The following is a 16,197-nucleotide window of genomic DNA, read 5'->3' as shown; positions in this document are numbered from 1 at the left end:
TGTCTCATGTCTCCCTAAAATGTATAAAACCAAGATGTAGCCCAATAACCCTCAGCACACGTTCTCAGGATCTCCTGGGGCTGTGTCACAGGCCATTGGTCTCTCATATTTGCCTCAGAATAAATCTCTTCAACTATTTCGGAATTTGACTCTTTTCTTCCACAAACTGGCCCCTCCAGCCCCGGCTTCCTCTCACTGTGTATGCAGAGCACCCTTCCTGAGCGCATCTGACTGAATTTCCCCGAATAAGCCCCTTAAGTCACCCAGCTCCACCTACTCGGCAACATCTGAACAAACTCAGCTCCGCACCTGAAGCCCTTCCAGTTCCATCCTGAGTCAATGCTTCTCAAATTTTAAAGTGCATCAGAATCACCTGGAGGGCCTGGTAAAATGCAGATTCCTGGGCCCAGCTTCCAGAGAGTGCTCCTCAGTCGGTCTGGGGTGGGGACCCGAAACTTGCATTTTTAACAAGTTTCCAGGTGAGGCTGATGCTGGTGGCCACAGCTTAGGTAGCACTGGCTAAGACACCTTATCCCAGGACCCTTCATGCACTCTCCCTCCGTCCTCTGCCCTCAGCACCCCATGTGCTTGAGCCTTTGCCCAGCCTGGGCCCAGTCCAGGAATTCCCTGCTGCCAAGTCTGACGCTATGGGTCAGATCCCGGACCTCCTCACTCAGGATAAAGTTGAGAGGTTGTGTTTCTTTTTAAAGGGAAAGACTTTTTGGGATTTGAACCAGAACTGGAAGGACTCTAGTAAAATGCAGATATTTGGGTCCACCCCGAGACACGGGCCTCCCTGTGGGACATGCTGCTGTGGTCACTTTCTCCATGTACGGAGAAACAAAGGATGGCCCTGAGATGGGAAGTGACTTTTCCAAGGGCACACAGCACATTAGACGAGAGGCTGAAGAAGAATTCAGGTCTCAAGTCTCCTCCCTGTGCAGTTCTGTGCTTCTTGTGCTGCCCTTTCCGAGCTTAAGGGGTTCTGTTTTTTTCCCCTTCCCTCATTCTACTTTCTTGTGAGCCCAGCTGGGCCCCAGCATTTCAGGCTGACATGGAGCCTCAGGGGGCTGTAAAACTTGGAAAAGGAAGAAGAGTGGAGGAAGGGACAAGAAAATGGGGGGAAGAGGGCCAGGTGCGGTGGCTCACACCTGTAATCCCAGCACTTTGGGAGGCCGAGGCAGGCAGATTACGAGGTCGGGAGATGGAGACCATCCTGGCCAACATGGCGAAACTCAGTCTTTACTAAAAATACAAAAATTAGCTGGGCGTGGGGGCGCACACCTGTAGTCACAGGGAGGATAAGGTAGGAGAATCGCTTGAACCCAGGAGGCAGAGGTTGCAGTGAGCCGAGATTGCGCCACTGCACTGCAGCCTGGCAACAGAGCAAGACTCCATCTCAAAAAAAAAAAAAGAAAAGAAAAGAAAGAAATTGAGGGGAAGAGATAAAAAACCCTTTGCGGTGAAGGGAGGAAGGAATGGGAAGTCACCCAAGGCTGTCCAGGGAGCTGGGGGTGGGGCTGTTTCTGGAACCTAAACACACATACCACCTCCCCTTCCTCTGACCCAATGAGGTCTCGAGCTGGAAACCACAAACCCTCACTGACCCCACAGGAGCCAGCGTCTGGCTTCCCTCTGGCCACGTGCTGCAGACCCGGAATGGGTGGTTAGTTTGTTAATGCCAGTCTTCCTCCCCCGGACACAGAGTTCTGCCGACAGCCCCCCCTCCCCCCCCCCCCCCCCGGCGTCAGAGCTCTACCTTATACCGCTGGGAGTGGGGCTGGTGTGGAGCCTGGAGGTCACCCGCTGCCCTCCCAGAGCTGCTCCAGACAGCATTAAGACCCTGCAGGGCGCAGGTGAGACTAACAGCTGGGAGAGCTGCTCCAGGCATTTAGGACCTGGCTGGGACAGGTGAGTCCGCCCAGTGGGGGCAGGGCTCCCGGAACGAAGATCCACAGTTGGAGTTGCCCCACCCTCATGTCACCTGGAGAAAAACTGGACCCAATTCCCGACAGCTTCATTCTGCAACCGCCAGTCTTCCACCCGGTGAGTTGTCACTCTAATGTGGAACCTCCTCGGTCTCTGGGCTCTTCCCTTCCAACTGGGCCCAGACTCCTAGGTGGTGGGGTGGAGAGGACCTCAGTCTTTTTGGCTCTGCTTCTCCCAAGCACCTGCCCTGGGTTCTGGAAGGCCCTCCTGAGCTAAGCGAAGTGGCTGACGGCTAATTCCCACTTGGGTGTAAATGACTGCTAGGCTTCCAGGGTCGCTGCATTTTGAAAGTGGTGAAGCCTGGAGCCGCAGCGCTCTGCCCCTGCTGTAAAGGATGCTAGGAGGATGAGGGCGTGGGTAGGATTGTTGGGGGATGCTGATGACTTAGTAAGGAGAGTCTCATCCCCTACTTGGAAGGAACGATCGGGTGGGAATTTCCACTTAGAGATGGGGGTTGCGGGGGGTGTCTCTCTTCCTCCTCCTGCTCAGTCAGTGCCCAAGAGGTTTCCTGAAGCCAGGCAATGATTTACAGGAGGCTGAATTCCCAGCAGACACTCTCTACTAATGAGCATTAATTATTACTTTCCCTTACTTGGCCCTCCCCTCCCATGAGAGCTGCGTCCTCTCAGTTAATTACAAGCCTGGAGGAAGCCTGGGAATGGGAAGTGATCAACTGCTGAACCAGCTGAGCTTGCCAGGCTGGCATCCCAAGCCTCCCTCCCATACTTCTCAGGTGCCTAAGGAATGGGCAGAAGCAGCTGCCCAGGTTACGGCAGCTCCTCGCTTTAGAGGCTGCGAGCTCCCACCTGGAGGGCCATCCTGGTGGGTTTCAGGTTTTTCTAGGTGGTTTGGGTTCCTAAAGTTTGCTGGGAGTTAGAGAGCAACACAGGAAGGCCTATCTTGTGATACCACTGGTGTGTACCTGCCGTCCTGCTCACACTCATTCCGAACACATCTATGCAGAGCCCTCACGGTGCCAGGCGAGGCACTGAGCCTACAGGAGGGGAAGATAAGGCTTCAGTTTTGAAGGGCTTATAAACTCCTAGGGAAAACAGCCAACCAGACCCTCTAAGCCAAGGGCCAAGCCAGCCACATGAGCAAAATGCCCTGGGAGCTCCGGGGAAGAAAGGAATAATCCAGGAACCCAAGTGGATGATGCTTGGAAAAAGAGTCAGGGTGAAAAGAGACAGGAGGAACAGCCCAGAAAAGGCAGGAAGTTGTAAAAGTGTGTAATGTATTTTAGGAAGGCCAGGTAACTTCTTCTTCTTCTTCTTTTTTTTTTTTTTTTTTTTTTTTGAGACTGAGTCTTGCTTTTTTGCCCAGCCTGGAGTACAGTGGCATGCATGATCTCAGCTCGCTGCAACCTCTGCCTCCCAGGCTCAAGAAATTCTCCTGCCTCAGCCTCCTGAGTAGCTGGGATTACAGGTGCATGCCACCACTCCCAGCTAATTTTTGCATTTTTAGTAGAGATGGTTTCACCATGTTGGCCAGACTGGTCTCGTACTCCTGATCTCAAGTTGATCTGCCTGCCTCAGCCTTCCAGAGTGCTGAGATTACAGGCATAAGCCACAGAGCCCAGCCCAGGAAACTTCTACTTGGGGAAAGGTGAGCCTGGGAAGGCCATTGTTAAGCGTCTCTCCAGGGGTCCATTTCAGAGTTAGCTGTCAGTTCCTAACTTGTCCATTCTTCTTGCTTCCCAGTTCCTAGTCTCCAGCCACTAAACAGTCCTCAGAAAGTCCCAGTACCAGGCTTCTGGGGACCAGGGTGGCATCTAGTGGATGGCAAGCGTCCCTGGGGTCACTGCAGCCTGTTGTGCCCTAGGAGCTGGGGAAAGGCAGCTGGCTGGTGCTGAATTTGGCAAGGGAGCTGAATTTGACTTCTCTGGTGTAATGTGGCTTTGCTGTATGAAGGTCCAGGAAAGGGGATTAGGTGGAAGAAAATATTTCAGTGAACACTGATTTTTACCTCTAAGGAATTTTCTGTTTGGGGAGGAAAAGTTGAGTTTTATTCTGCTCCTTTCCTCCCACTCCCCTGACATAGAGGTTCCTAAGCCCTTTCTCCAAACCTGCATGGATGAGTTTCTCTTCTTGTTCAGGTGGTTCCTTATGTCACGACAATTTTTGGAGGCCTGCATGCAGGCAAGATGGTCATGCTGCAAGGAGTGGTCCCTCTAGATGCACACAGGTAAGGTGGGGGAGGTGACCCAGGAGCTCAGTCCTAGAGGCGTCAAGCTGGAGGGCTCCTCGCTGCCTCCGGGATCTCTGTGGGTCTCTGGTGAGAACTGCACTTCGAGAGGCTCACCTCCCAGTAGGTTTCAGGTGGACTTCCAGTGTGGCTGCAGCCTGTGTCCCCGGCCAGATATCGCCTTCCACTTCAACCCTCGTTTCCATACCACCAAGCCCCACGTCATCTGCAACACTCTGCATGGTGGACGCTGGCAAAGGGAGGCTCGGTGGCCCCACCTGGCCCTGCAGAAAGGCTCCAGCTTCCTCATCCTCTTTCTCTTTGGGAATGAGGAAGTGAAGGTGAAGGAAGGGATGGGCATTGGGTGGTCTAGAATTTGTGTTCTTGCACCCTTCCTTCCCTTCCCAGACTCCCCACGCCGCAGTGTTGGGTGTCATTGGTAGTGGTCGAGTACCAAGAGGACCAAGACGCTGCCATGCCCAGTTCCAGGCTGCCCTGGGCCTACATGGCAGCAAGAAAGCTCTATGGTGCCTGGCTCCAAAGAGGGCACTGCTGTCATAGTCATGGCAAGCACTTAGAGAGCGCCTGCTGTATACCAGGAACTGTTCTAAGCCCTTTAAAGGTATCTGCTCATTGAATCCTCACAATAACCCCATTAGGTAGGTACCTTCATTATCCCCATCTTACAGCCACAGTGGCAGGGAAGAGGAAGAGAGAACTTGACCTCAAGGTTTTGACCTCTAATGTGAGCTCCTGCCAGAAACATGATGGGATCTTCAGATTTCTCCAGGAGACAGGGCAGCTGGTGGGAGGGAAGCCTCTTGAGCCTCAGTTTCCTCACGTAAATGGAGTGAAGATGATTCTTTGGGCTGCTGAGAAAGCACAATGAGGGGCCTTTGTTGGGGTAGAGGGAGCGTTGAAGGTGCCTTGATCTCCAGGCCACCTCTGCAACCTTTGGAAGATTACTTAAGCCACCCAAGGCTCTGTAAAATGTACCTACCTCATAGAGTTGGTATGAAGTTAAGTGAGGAAAATTGAGAGAAAAGTGCTTGGCAATGCCTGGGACGTTGTTATGAACTCAATGAACATTAGCTGCTGATGAGCCAGCCTCTGTCTGTCTCTCCAGGTGAGCGTGAATGGACAGCACTTTCTCCACTTCCGCTACCGGCTCCCACTGTCTCATGTGGACACGCTGGGCATATTTGGTGACATCCTGGTAGAGGCTGTTGGATTCCTGAACATCAATGTAAGTTTCCTTGGGACCAAGGCCTGGGCAATGGCAGTGTCTAATTTCCCCTGACTCCTGGACAGGCCTGGGACCCCTTCCTCCACCCTAGACTGAGAGAGGGAGGAGGCCCTGTGCACCAGTAATAGCCAAGGGGGAGGGAGTCCACTGAGGTTTCAGGTGTGAGCGGGCTGAGGGGGAAGAGAAGGTGATGGCAGAAAGAGGGCCCAGGAGCCACAGGCAGGAGCCTGTACCCAGTGTGGGTCTGGTTAACACTGAGAGGCAATGGCCAGGAATGATTTGGCACACTGGGGCTGAAACAGGCGGCAGCTGGCTGTATCATTCCCACCTGATGGGCTTATGAAAGCCCAGATTTCTGGGGCTTGTCACCAGAGATTCTGATTTGGTAAGTACAAGGTGGGGCCTAGGAATTGGGATGTTCAAAATGCCAGCAAGAAGCCACCACTGACCAGCTGAATGGGAACATGAGGAGCTCTAAAGGCCAAAGCCAGGGCTCTGCCCATCTCCCAGGCATAGGTAGGGGACTGCAGCGGTCCTAAATGCTGCTGATTCTTTTCTCTCTTTCTGAACAGCCATTCATGGAGGGCAGCAGAGAGTACCCAGCTGGACACGTGAGTCTCTTGTGAGCAAGGTCTGAGCAGCCACACCAGCTGATCCGCCCTTCTGTACGGCTGCTCCCATTACACAAGGCCCAGCTGCCCCTTCCCTCACTGCTACGGTTGCCATGGACACAGCTGGCTCTGCTTCAGTCTCTGGAGGGCCTGGATTTGCCTCTCCCAGCCCCTCTCCAGGCCCAGCTTGGGAAGATGAATGGGGGTGCGCTGCATGCAGAGGGGGCAAGACCCTATATTCCTAGCAGGAGAGGCCTTAGTTGAAACGCTCATTTCTCAAACCACCCCTGCGAGGTGGCTGGGGTTGACCTAGCAGGACAGAAGGGGAGATGAGGCCCATGTACTGCTCAAGGCCACACAGGGAGTGGATGACAGATCCTCCACCCCATTCTTCCCTATTATTCCAGAGCTGGTGAACCTCTGAAGTCCAGAGGATCCCACTGGGGCTCCAATAACTCACCTGCTACTGTGAGAGAGACAAGCCCCAAAGATTCCCAATTTGTCAGAATAACAAGAGGTTCCCTTTTCCTGAGCAAACACCGCATGGCCTTGTGTCCTCGCTTTCTTTCCCTGACAGCCTTTCCTGCTGATGAGCCCCAGGCTGGTGAGTGAACCTCCCTCCTGCTCCATCAGGGCTGGGGGCGCAGTCTGGGTAAGCAGCTAATGAGCTCCTCCTGGTGGCAAATCCCCAGCCCCAGGATTTCCCCTTCCTTTACAGAAAACTGCAGGCTGTGGGTGGGCCAGGAAGTTTACGCCCTCAGCCCCAGGATTTCCCCTTCCTTTATAGCAAGCTGCAGGCTGTGGGAGGGCTGGGCAGCTTCAGGCTGAAGCTCCAGCTTCATTTTACCTTTTCTCCACTTATTCTGAACATCGTTACTTGATACTTCTCTGTGCCAGGCCCAGTGCCAGGCTCTAGGATAGAGGAACAAGCTGGTCCCAGCCACCCAGTTGCTCACAAGCTGGTGGGGGACAGATCACTAGATGGTCATTACAGTTCAGGATGCAGTGAAGGGAGAAGGACATGGTGGTCGGGACACAGAGAGGCCAAGCTCAGCCTGGAGGGGCCAGGGAGAGTGTTCGGCAGGAACGGAGTACAGGAGGCCAGGTGCTAAACAAATAAGCAGCGCCTCCTGGCTGCAGGTCTGGGCAGAACATGCCTGCCCGGGTGCTCCCCTGGCCCCCGGGGGTGGGTGGTTCTCCCCAACATCCCCTGGGAATCAACTTCTCAATACCTCCCTCGTTCCTTCAGGAGGTGCCCTGCTCACATGCTCTTCCCCAGGGTCTCTGGCCCGGGCAGGTCATCATAGTGCGGGCACTGGTCTTGCAAGAGCCGAAGCAGTAAGTATCCAGCATGTAAGTGGAGGGGAGGGAGCAGCCTCTCTGTGATAGTCATATGCTCTATAAAACATCATCTCTTTTAATCTCCTAGCCCCACCATTTAATCCCCATTTTACAGATGAGGTAACAGAGGAGCAGAAAGGAGAAGTGGCCCAATTTGGCAGAGCTTATGAAGGTCAGGCTGGGACTGGGACCAACAGCCCCAGTGCGGGGAGCATCATTCCTGCTGGTACACGCAGTCAGGCCTAGCCTCTTGTCCCAGGTCCTAGGAAAGGGGCCCCAGGAAAGGCCCTTTGTAGATGCAGGCTGAGGCCCAGAGCAAATATGTAACTTCCCATGGTAACACAATGTGTGCTTCAAAAGATACAGCCAGACTGCCCCGGAGAAGAGGACTGGTATTTGGAAGCCAGGACTTGGAGGGACACAGTGACTAAGTGGACACTACCAAACTTCTCCTACATGGTGCGTTCAAACCCAGACCTGTGGCTGCAATCCAGTTAGACAAGAGCCACTGGCCAGCCTGCCTTGAGGAAATGCATTAGAGTTTATGACTTCTCTGGGCCCGAATGCCTGGGTTGGCATGTGCTCAGGACACCTACTACCTGTGCAGCCTTAGGGCAGATACTTTTCCTCTCCGTGCCTCTGTTTCCCTGTCTGTAACAAGGAGATGATAGACCGGGCGTGGTGGCTCACGCCTATAATCCCAGTACTTTGGGAGGCCGAGGTGGGCAGATCATGAGGCCAGGAGTTCGAGACCAGCCTGACCAACATGGTGAAACCCCGTCTCTACTAAAAATACAAAAATTAGCCAGGTGTGGTGGTGCACGCCTGTAATCCCAGCTACTTGGGAGGCTAGGTAGGAGAATAGCTTGAACCCAGGAGGCAGAGGTTGCAGTGAGCTGAGATCATACCACTGCACTCCAGCCTGGGTGACAAAGCGAGACTCCTTCTCAAAATAAATAAATAAATAAATAAATAAATAAATAAATAAAGTGGGGTTGATAATAATGCCACCTTTAGGGGTGGTGCTTAGAATAGTACCTGGCATGTGGTAAGTGCTCCAGAAATGTGGGTGCTATTGCAATCATCTCAGTACAGGCAGGGGAGGGCAGAGTAAGGGAAGAAGGGAAGCACCCTGTGTTCTCCTTGCTCAATTTTTTTTTTTTTTTTTTTTTTTTGAGACAAAGTCTCGCTCTTGTCCCCCAGGCTGGAGTGAAATGATGTGGATTACAGGCGTGAGCCACCGTGCCTGGCCTTCTTACTCAATTTTGTTTTTACGTTTAAGCCACTGACCTCACTAAACCCTTACCCCGCACACTGTCAGTCATGCCTGTGAATTCCCGGGCAGGCATGAAGCTCAGCACTCAGCGGCCTGAGCCTCCAAAGACAGGCACGGCTGAGTTGGATTCCTGGTTTTGTCTCTTATAAACGGGGCAGTCGTGGGCCAGTCACTAAACCTCTCTGAGTCTGAGTTTCCCTACCAGAAAAAGGTGAACGATAATTCCAGCCTGCTAGGGAAAATGAAAAGTACTCAGTGATGGAACCAACACTTCTTCCCACAAAACTTGGAGGCATGAGACCCAGTTCATATCGTAGCTCAAAGTCACAAGGTTACTAATGACATAGTCAGCAAGTAACTGCCCTTTCCCAAGGGCCATGAATGCATGTGTCCTCAGAAGCCAGACAAGTCTCATAAATGGTGAGGAACCCAGTTGGGAAGGTGGTGAAGGGGAAGGAGTATTTCATATACCCAGTCATGCCAGATCTTCTGACTATTTTTAAAGCGAAAATAGAAGCCATCTTTTATACAAACTCTCTCAATTTTTGAATATTGTATTAAAGTTGAAGAATGCTATGGACCAGACAAAACATTCCTATATACCAGTTCAGCTGAGATCCACCAACATGAAGATTTAGCACAGCACCTGGTACTTAGCGAGGCTGCAAAGAATGCAGCTGCTGCTCTTTTGTGAAGGCAACCGATGGCTTGAATGGGGCAGAGGGAGTAAGAGATGGAGGGCACAGGATTCATCTGCAGTGAAAATCTATCCCTCTTTCTCCACCTCATCCCTTCCCTCCTCCTCACTGAGTGGGAGTATATGACTGCAGCCTCAAAGAGCTTCAACAGAGCTTCACTGGGCATCTGGTGATTTGTGATTATTCAGTGATCTAGTGGGCATCTAGTGATTCATGATTATCCGGTGATCCGGTGAGCTGAGCTGCATGGAGGTGAGGTAGGGAGACACTGAGGCGTCCTCACCAGGAGTTCGCAGGCCAGGGAAAGACAAAGCGTTGTCTGGCAGGACAGGGTAGGGGTAGCCATAGTGGGACTGGAGGCTCCACGCAGTCCACTCTCCAGGGTTCCTGCCTTCCAAGCTTCTTTCCAAAATTGAGTCCTGGCCACCTCCTTCCCAAAGCTGGAAACTTACGGGACCTCCTCTTGTGAGGATCTACCCGTAGTCCCTGAAAGGCCTGTCCAGGGCGGCCTTTTCCCCTACCTTACCTGCTCTCTGCATCTTGTCGGGATGCAGCCTTCTCCGGCATAGTGCTTCAAAGAAGGAGACTTTGGAAGTTCCCAAGAGATAAAAATAATCTGGGCCAGGTACAGTGGCTCACACCTGTAATCCCAGCACTTTGGGAGGCCGAGGTGGGTGGATCACGAGGTCAAGAGATCAAGACCATCCTGGCCAACATAGTGAAACCCTGTCTCTATCAAAAAGACAAAAAATAGCTGGGCGTGGTGGTGCGCACACCTGTAATCCCAGCTACTTGGGAGGCTGAGGCAGGAGAATCACTTGAACCTGGGAGGTGGAGGTTGCAGTGAGCCGAGATTGTGCCATTGCACTCCAGCCTGGGTAACAGAGCAAGACTCCGTCTCAAAAAACTAAAATAAAGAAAAATAATAACAATCTGGTTGCCCTATTTGAGAGGCAGGTACCGGATCCCCCCACCCCCAAATCTGGGGTCATGAATCCTAGTTCACATCCTAACCTGAGGCTGTACGACTATTACTCATAACAGAAGTCATTTAACTTCTTGTTCTCATCACTTAAACGGGCTGAAAACTCACAGCACAGAATTTGTGAGGATTAAGGAAAGGCAAACTAGCTTCTGTAAAACACCTACTGTGTGCTAGGAATCACTAGTTTTCACATACATTATCTCCTCTGTTCCTTTTTGTGGCTCTGTGAGGTAGAGATTGTACTATATAGTAATATTTTTAAACAGTAGGTATCATCTGAATGCTTATTACATACCAGGTGCTGTTCTCCATAAGCATTTTTTATGTATTCATTCGTTTAATTCTTATGACAATGCCACAGGCAGGTACAGTGCAGTTATCTCCACATTACAGATGAGGAAGCTGAGGCAGAGAGATTAAGGGTCTTGGCCAAGGTCACAGGACTAGAAAGTAGCAGAGCCAGGGTTGAACCTGGGCTGCCTGACTCTAACCACTATGCTATTTGGAAAACATTTAAGACAATTTTTAAGACAATACCTGGCACTGAGCATTCAATAAATGTTAGCTGCGGCTATCATCATCATAATCACCCCCATTTTGAGAAGGAGAAACTGAGGCTCGGGCTAGGCAATTTTCACACATTTCTCTCCCATCCCCATTCTCCTGTAGTCAGTAGATGGCAACCCTGAAGTCAATGTCAAGTTCGTCTAGAACTCGTGTTCTTTCCACTGTTCTGAGCATCCAGCCGTGAGGCTGTCATAGGCCCTCAGTGCTTGTTTCTGGAGGCTGAAGAGCTCAATCTTCCATCCACTCCCCCACCTCCACCCTTCCCCTGGGGGCTGAGCAGCAGCCTGCTGGCAACGGGCGCTGATCCCTTCTCCTTCCTCCTGCTTCCTGCAGTTTCACTCTGAGCCTGAGGGACCAGGCTTCCCGTGCTCCTGTGACACTCAGGGCTTCCTTCACAGACAGAACTCTGGCCTGGATATCCCCCTGGGGGCAGAAGAAGCTGATCTCAGCCCCCTTCCTCTTTTACCCCCAGAGATTCTTTGAGGTGGGTCAGAGCCAAGTGGTTACATCCCTTCAGGCTGGAGCACAGAGCTGAAGTCCCCTAATGACCCGGGAGACTCTGGGGCAGGTGTACAGGGCAGATGTTATGGGGTGGGAGGCCCGAGCCAGCAGAGCACAGCGAATGTCTGTACAGCGGTCCTCAATGCTCCACTCTGATGCCAGGGATCCCATGGCCAGAAACTCAATTGGTGCAGGTGGGGACCCAACATCGGCTTTAGTAAAAAGCTCCCCTAATGATGCCGACACGCAGAACCACTCCTCTACAGGAAGCAGCCCCGGTTACAGGCGGTGAAACTGAGGCCCAAGGTTGGGAAGATCCTTGTCAAAGGCCACAGTGGACTGGTGACAAGCCAGGCCCCCGTCCTGTTCTTTTCCAGCACTATACTGGCTACCCCCTGGGTCCAATCTTTGTGTCCTCTGAGAGGAGAGGGTCTCACTGGGGAGAGCATCAGGCAGACAAGGGAAAGTCTGGCTGGAAGCTGCAACCTCCTCATTCCTCCTTTCCCAGGTGCTGCTCCTGTGCCAGGAGGGAGGGCTGAAGCTGGCGCTCAATGGGCAGGGACTGGGGGCCACCAGCGTGAACCAGCAGGCCCTGGAGCAGCTGCGGGAGCTGCGGATCAGTGGAAGTGTCCAGCTCTACTGTGTCCACTCCTGAGGAGGGTTCCAGGGAAACCCTGACAGAAAACAGGAAGGTCAGCCCACACCCAGGGCCCAGCTCTCCTCCCCTCATTAAACCGTCCACCTGACACCCCCACATCAGGCCTGGTTCACTTCTGGGCTCACGGGCCTGAGTCTGCAGGAGCTTTGGGCCTGAGGGAAGGCACAAGGGTGCAAAGGGTCCTCGGACTCTGCACCTTCCTCCACCAGGAGCCTGGGATTTGGCTCCATCTGCCTTCAGGGCCTGAACTGCATTCACAGAGGCAGGTTTTGTAGACTAACAAATATACTCCAAAATACAATGGCTTAAAGGATGCAGTCATTTATTCTCTATTATTTATTTGTTGCATTCTCATCTAGCAATTCTAGAGACAATGGTCCAGGTTAGTGGGGCAGCTCTGCTCCCCAGAGACATTTAAGGTCTGTCCTAGCCATTGTTCCACCACCCCCAGGCCATCATCATTGTCTCCTTGGCCGAAGCTCAGCTGCCACCCTATCTTGGTCTCAGCCACTGAGAAGGCTAACAGTGGCTGTGGACAAGACCCACCTGATCTCATATGCCCCAGGCCTGGGTCTGACACACACGGGCGACAGTCACATTTTATCTGCAGGCACTCACTCTCAGTCTCACTACCTGGAAGGGAGGCTGAACACGTTCTCCAGTGGGACATCCATGAGACCGGCCACATAAAACAGAATAGTCACAAAATAACAGAATAGTTTTATTCTATTGCTATAAAAAACAGGGAGAATGGATTTTGGTGGATAGCCACAGTCTCTGAGACAAGTAGATGCTGTGAATATCCTCATGTTATAACACAGGAAACTGAGGCACAGAAAGGCTAAGCAATTGGCCAAGATCACACAGTGAGTAAGTCATGGGATTAGAACCCAGGGATTCTGTCTGCAGAGTTTGTGGCTCTTAACCATAAACTATTATCTAGTGTACACAGGCACACTAGAGCTTCCAGATAAAGATGGGCATTGGAGCTGGAGGCTTGAGAAGAATCAAAGAACCTTGCAAATTGAAAAGTACAGACAAGAGAAAAGAAGGACCACCACCAAGGAAAGAGCAAGATTAAATGAGAAATAATTTAAGAATTATATACAACTGTATATAATATGTACCATATAAAAATATATATAGCATAGTATACATTATACAGTAATATATGTGCCATGGTCTGAATGTTTGTGTCCCCCCCCCAGCTAAAATTTATATGTTGAAATCCTAGCACCCAAGGAGATGGTATTTGGAGGTGGGGCCTTTGGGAAGTGATTAGGTCATGAAGGTGGAGCCCTCATGAATGGGATTAGTGCCCTTATAAAACAGACTCCAGGCTGGGCGTGGTGGCTCACGCCTGTAATCCCAGCACTTTGGGAGGCCAAGGCAGGCAGATCACCTGAAGTCAGGACTTCAAGACCAGCCTGGCCAACATGGCAAAACCCCGTTTCTACTAAAAACACAAAAATTAACTGCATATGGTGGCACATGCCTGTAATCCCAGCTATTCAGGAGGCTAAGGCAGGAGAATCGCTTGAACCCAGGAGGCAGAGGTTGCAGTGAACCAACATCATGCTGCCATACTCCAGACTGCGTGACAGAGCCAGACTCTGTCTCAAAAAAAAAAAAAAAAGTATAAGTAAAATAAAAGAGACTCCAGAGAGCTCCCTCATCTTTACCATCATGTGAGATTACAGCAAGAAAACAGGCGTTTATGAAATGGGAAGCAGGTCTCCACCAGACACAAAATCTGCCAGTGCTTTGCTCTTGAATTTCCAGCCTCCAGAACTGTCAGCAATAAATTTGTTTTTTATAAGTTACCCAGTCTAAGATATTTTAAAGCTGGACCCCTACCATTCGCCATATACAAAAGTTAACACAAGATGGATTAAAGATTTAAAGTAAGACCTTGAACTGTAAGAATCCTGGAAGAAAACCTAGGAAACACCATTCTGGACCCTGATCTTGGAAAAGAATTTGTGACTGAGTCCTCAGAAGCAAGTGCAGCAAAAACAAAAATTGGCAAGTGGGACCTAGTTAAAGAGCTTCTGGGCAGCAAAATAAACTATCATCAGAATAAACAGACACCACACAGAATGAGAGAAAAATATTATATTCACAAAGTATGCATCCCACAAAGGTCTAATATCCAGAATCTATAAGGAACTTAAGGAACAAAACCCATCAAAAAGTGGACAAAAGACATGACAAACACATCTCAAAAGGAGACATACAAGCAGCCAATAAACACATGAGAAAATGCTCATCATCACTAATCATCAGAGAAATGCAACTCAAAACCACAAGAGCATATCATCTCATACCAGTCAGGATGGTTATGATTAAAAGGTCAAAAAACAACAGATGCTGGTGAGGTTTCAGAGAAAAGGAAATGCTTATGCACTGTTGGTGGGAATGTACGTTAGTTCAGCCACTGTGAAAAGCAGTTTGGAGATTTCTCAGACTTAGAACTACCATTCAATCCAGCAATCCCACTACTGGGTATATATCCAAAAGAAAATCATTCTACCAAAAAGACAGTTGGACTTGTATGTTCATTGCAGCACTATTCACAATAGCAAAGACATGGAATCAACCTAGATGCCTGTCAACAGTGGATTGGATGAAGAAAATGTGGTGCATATACACCATGGAATACTATACAGCCATGAAAAAGAATGAAACCATGTCCTTTGCAGCAACATAGATGCAGCTGGAGGCCATTATCCTTAGTGAATTAACAGAAGAACAGAAACCCAAATACCATGTATTCTCACTTATAAGTAGGAGCTAAACATTGGATGGTCATGAACAGAAAGATGTCTATAGACTCTGGGGACTACTAGACTGGAGGGAGAAAAGAAAGAGGGAATGGGAGAAAGGGTTGAAAACCTGTTGGGTATTATGTTCACTACCTGAGTGATGGGATCATTCACACCCCAAACCTCAGCTTCACACAATATATAAACCTGCACAGGTACTCTCTGAATCTAAAATAAAAGTTGAAATTATGTTTTAAAAGAAGATAAACCTCAATTTCCACAAATACGTTTTATAGGATCTTTTTAGTAAAATGTATTCTGTGTACAGATTTTTAGGAGCACAGGAGAGCTTGCATCTCGACACTGCTTCTTCCCAATCATATACACAGTATATCCCTCAATCTATTTTGGTCATCCTTTATTTCCTTCTGTCATTGGGAAACCAAGTTCTTTCCTTACTTTGTATTGACGGCCAAGAAAGAATATCCAATTGGAAGAAAAAGGCAAGCAGGTTTTATTGCTGGTCAGGAATGAAGGAGTGAGCTCTTTTTCTAAAGAACCCCTTCTCCAGAAGGTGATGGAAGCCAGGGAACTTTAAGGAATTAGATGTGGGGTGGGGAGGTATGTATGTAAGCATGGGACGGACTCCAGATGTGCAGCTGCAGATCATAAACATGCTTCTTCATATGAGGTATGTTCAGAAAATGGCAGCAGTTTTCTTCTAGGGGTGGGCATTTGATATGGTTTGGCTGTGTCCCCACCCAAATCTCATCTTCAATTCCCACGTGTTGTGGGAGGGACCTGGTGGGAGGTAATTGAATCATGGGGGCAAGCTTTTCCCAGGTTGTTCTCATGATAGTGAATAAGTCTCCTGAGATCTGATGGTTTTAAAAAGAGGAGTTTCCCCTCCCTTTTTTTTTTTTTTTTTTAAGTTTTTAAACTTCTGTTTGCATATTTTTCTAAAATTGTGCATTCCAGTACTTAAAATCATTTGAACAACAACAACAAAAAATGGCACTCTGGTTAAACTGTATTACAGCCTGCATGACACCTTGGGCCAGCTTGGTTTTACTCTAGATTTTACTGTTGTTCCACCCTACTTCTTCCACCCCACTTCTTCCTTCACCAACATGCACGTTCTTTCCTTTTCTGCCAGCCAGACAGACAGATGGGAGTGGCAGGTTTGGCCTTCATTGTCAGTAGTTCTTTGATGTGAAAGGGTCAGCAGAGTCATTTAAACTTGATCCAACCTCTCTGCATCTTACAAAGTTAAACAGCTAAAAGAAGTAAAATAAGAAAGCAATGCTTGTGGAATGTACAGTGCATATTGGCAGCACATGCCTCATTACGATTCACCAGCTTGCGTCTCCTGTTCA

At 49.9% G+C, this 16,197-nt stretch overlaps 1 protein-coding gene across 5 annotated transcripts; it reads left to right on the top strand.

Annotated features, from left to right (window-relative positions):
• Window positions 1-1,591: 1,591 nt before the first annotated feature.
• LGALS12 (galectin 12) lies at window positions 1,592-15,583 on the top strand. 5 transcript variants are annotated; one of them, XM_073015323.1, is made up of 10 exons: window positions 1,760-2,046; window positions 4,085-4,173; window positions 4,301-4,514; window positions 5,300-5,419; window positions 5,992-6,030; window positions 6,608-6,682; window positions 7,280-7,368; window positions 11,231-11,381; window positions 11,907-12,090; window positions 13,000-15,583. In XM_073015323.1, exons 1-9 carry the CDS (start codon window positions 1,978-1,980, stop codon window positions 12,051-12,053), a joined length of 993 nt encoding a protein of 330 aa, XP_072871424.1. In that variant the 5' UTR covers window positions 1,760-1,977; the 3' UTR covers window positions 12,054-12,090; window positions 13,000-15,583. The 5 variants fall into 5 exon arrangements, with proteins under 5 accessions (XP_007993070.1, XP_072871424.1, XP_007993043.1 ...); XM_007994879.3 differs by lacking the exon at window positions 13,000-15,583 and having other exon boundaries at window positions 1,592-2,046; window positions 6,608-6,634; window positions 11,907-12,990; XM_007994852.3 differs by lacking the exon at window positions 13,000-15,583 and having other exon boundaries at window positions 11,907-12,990.
• Window positions 15,584-16,197: the final 614 nt, after the last annotated feature.

The sequence above is a fragment of the Chlorocebus sabaeus genome, chromosome 1 (genome assembly GCF_047675955.1).
Source record: "Chlorocebus sabaeus isolate Y175 chromosome 1, mChlSab1.0.hap1, whole genome shotgun sequence".
NCBI classification, from domain to species: domain Eukaryota; kingdom Metazoa; phylum Chordata; class Mammalia; order Primates; family Cercopithecidae; genus Chlorocebus; species Chlorocebus sabaeus.
The sequence above is the reverse complement of the archived record's forward strand: the minus strand, read 5'-3'. Positions and strand labels throughout refer to the sequence as shown.

Coding starts and splice junctions, on each gene's coding strand:
- LGALS12 (XM_073015323.1), top strand. CDS start 1,978: ATGTCACCTGGAGAAAAACTGGACCCAATTCCCGACAGCTTCATTCTG. Junction 5,420..5,991: donor TTGGATTCCTGAACATCAAT/GTAAGTTTCCTT, acceptor CTTTCTGAACAG/CCATTCATGGAGGGCAGCAG. Junction 7,369..11,230: donor GTCTTGCAAGAGCCGAAGCA/GTAAGTATCCAG, acceptor TGCTTCCTGCAG/TTTCACTCTGAGCCTGAGGG.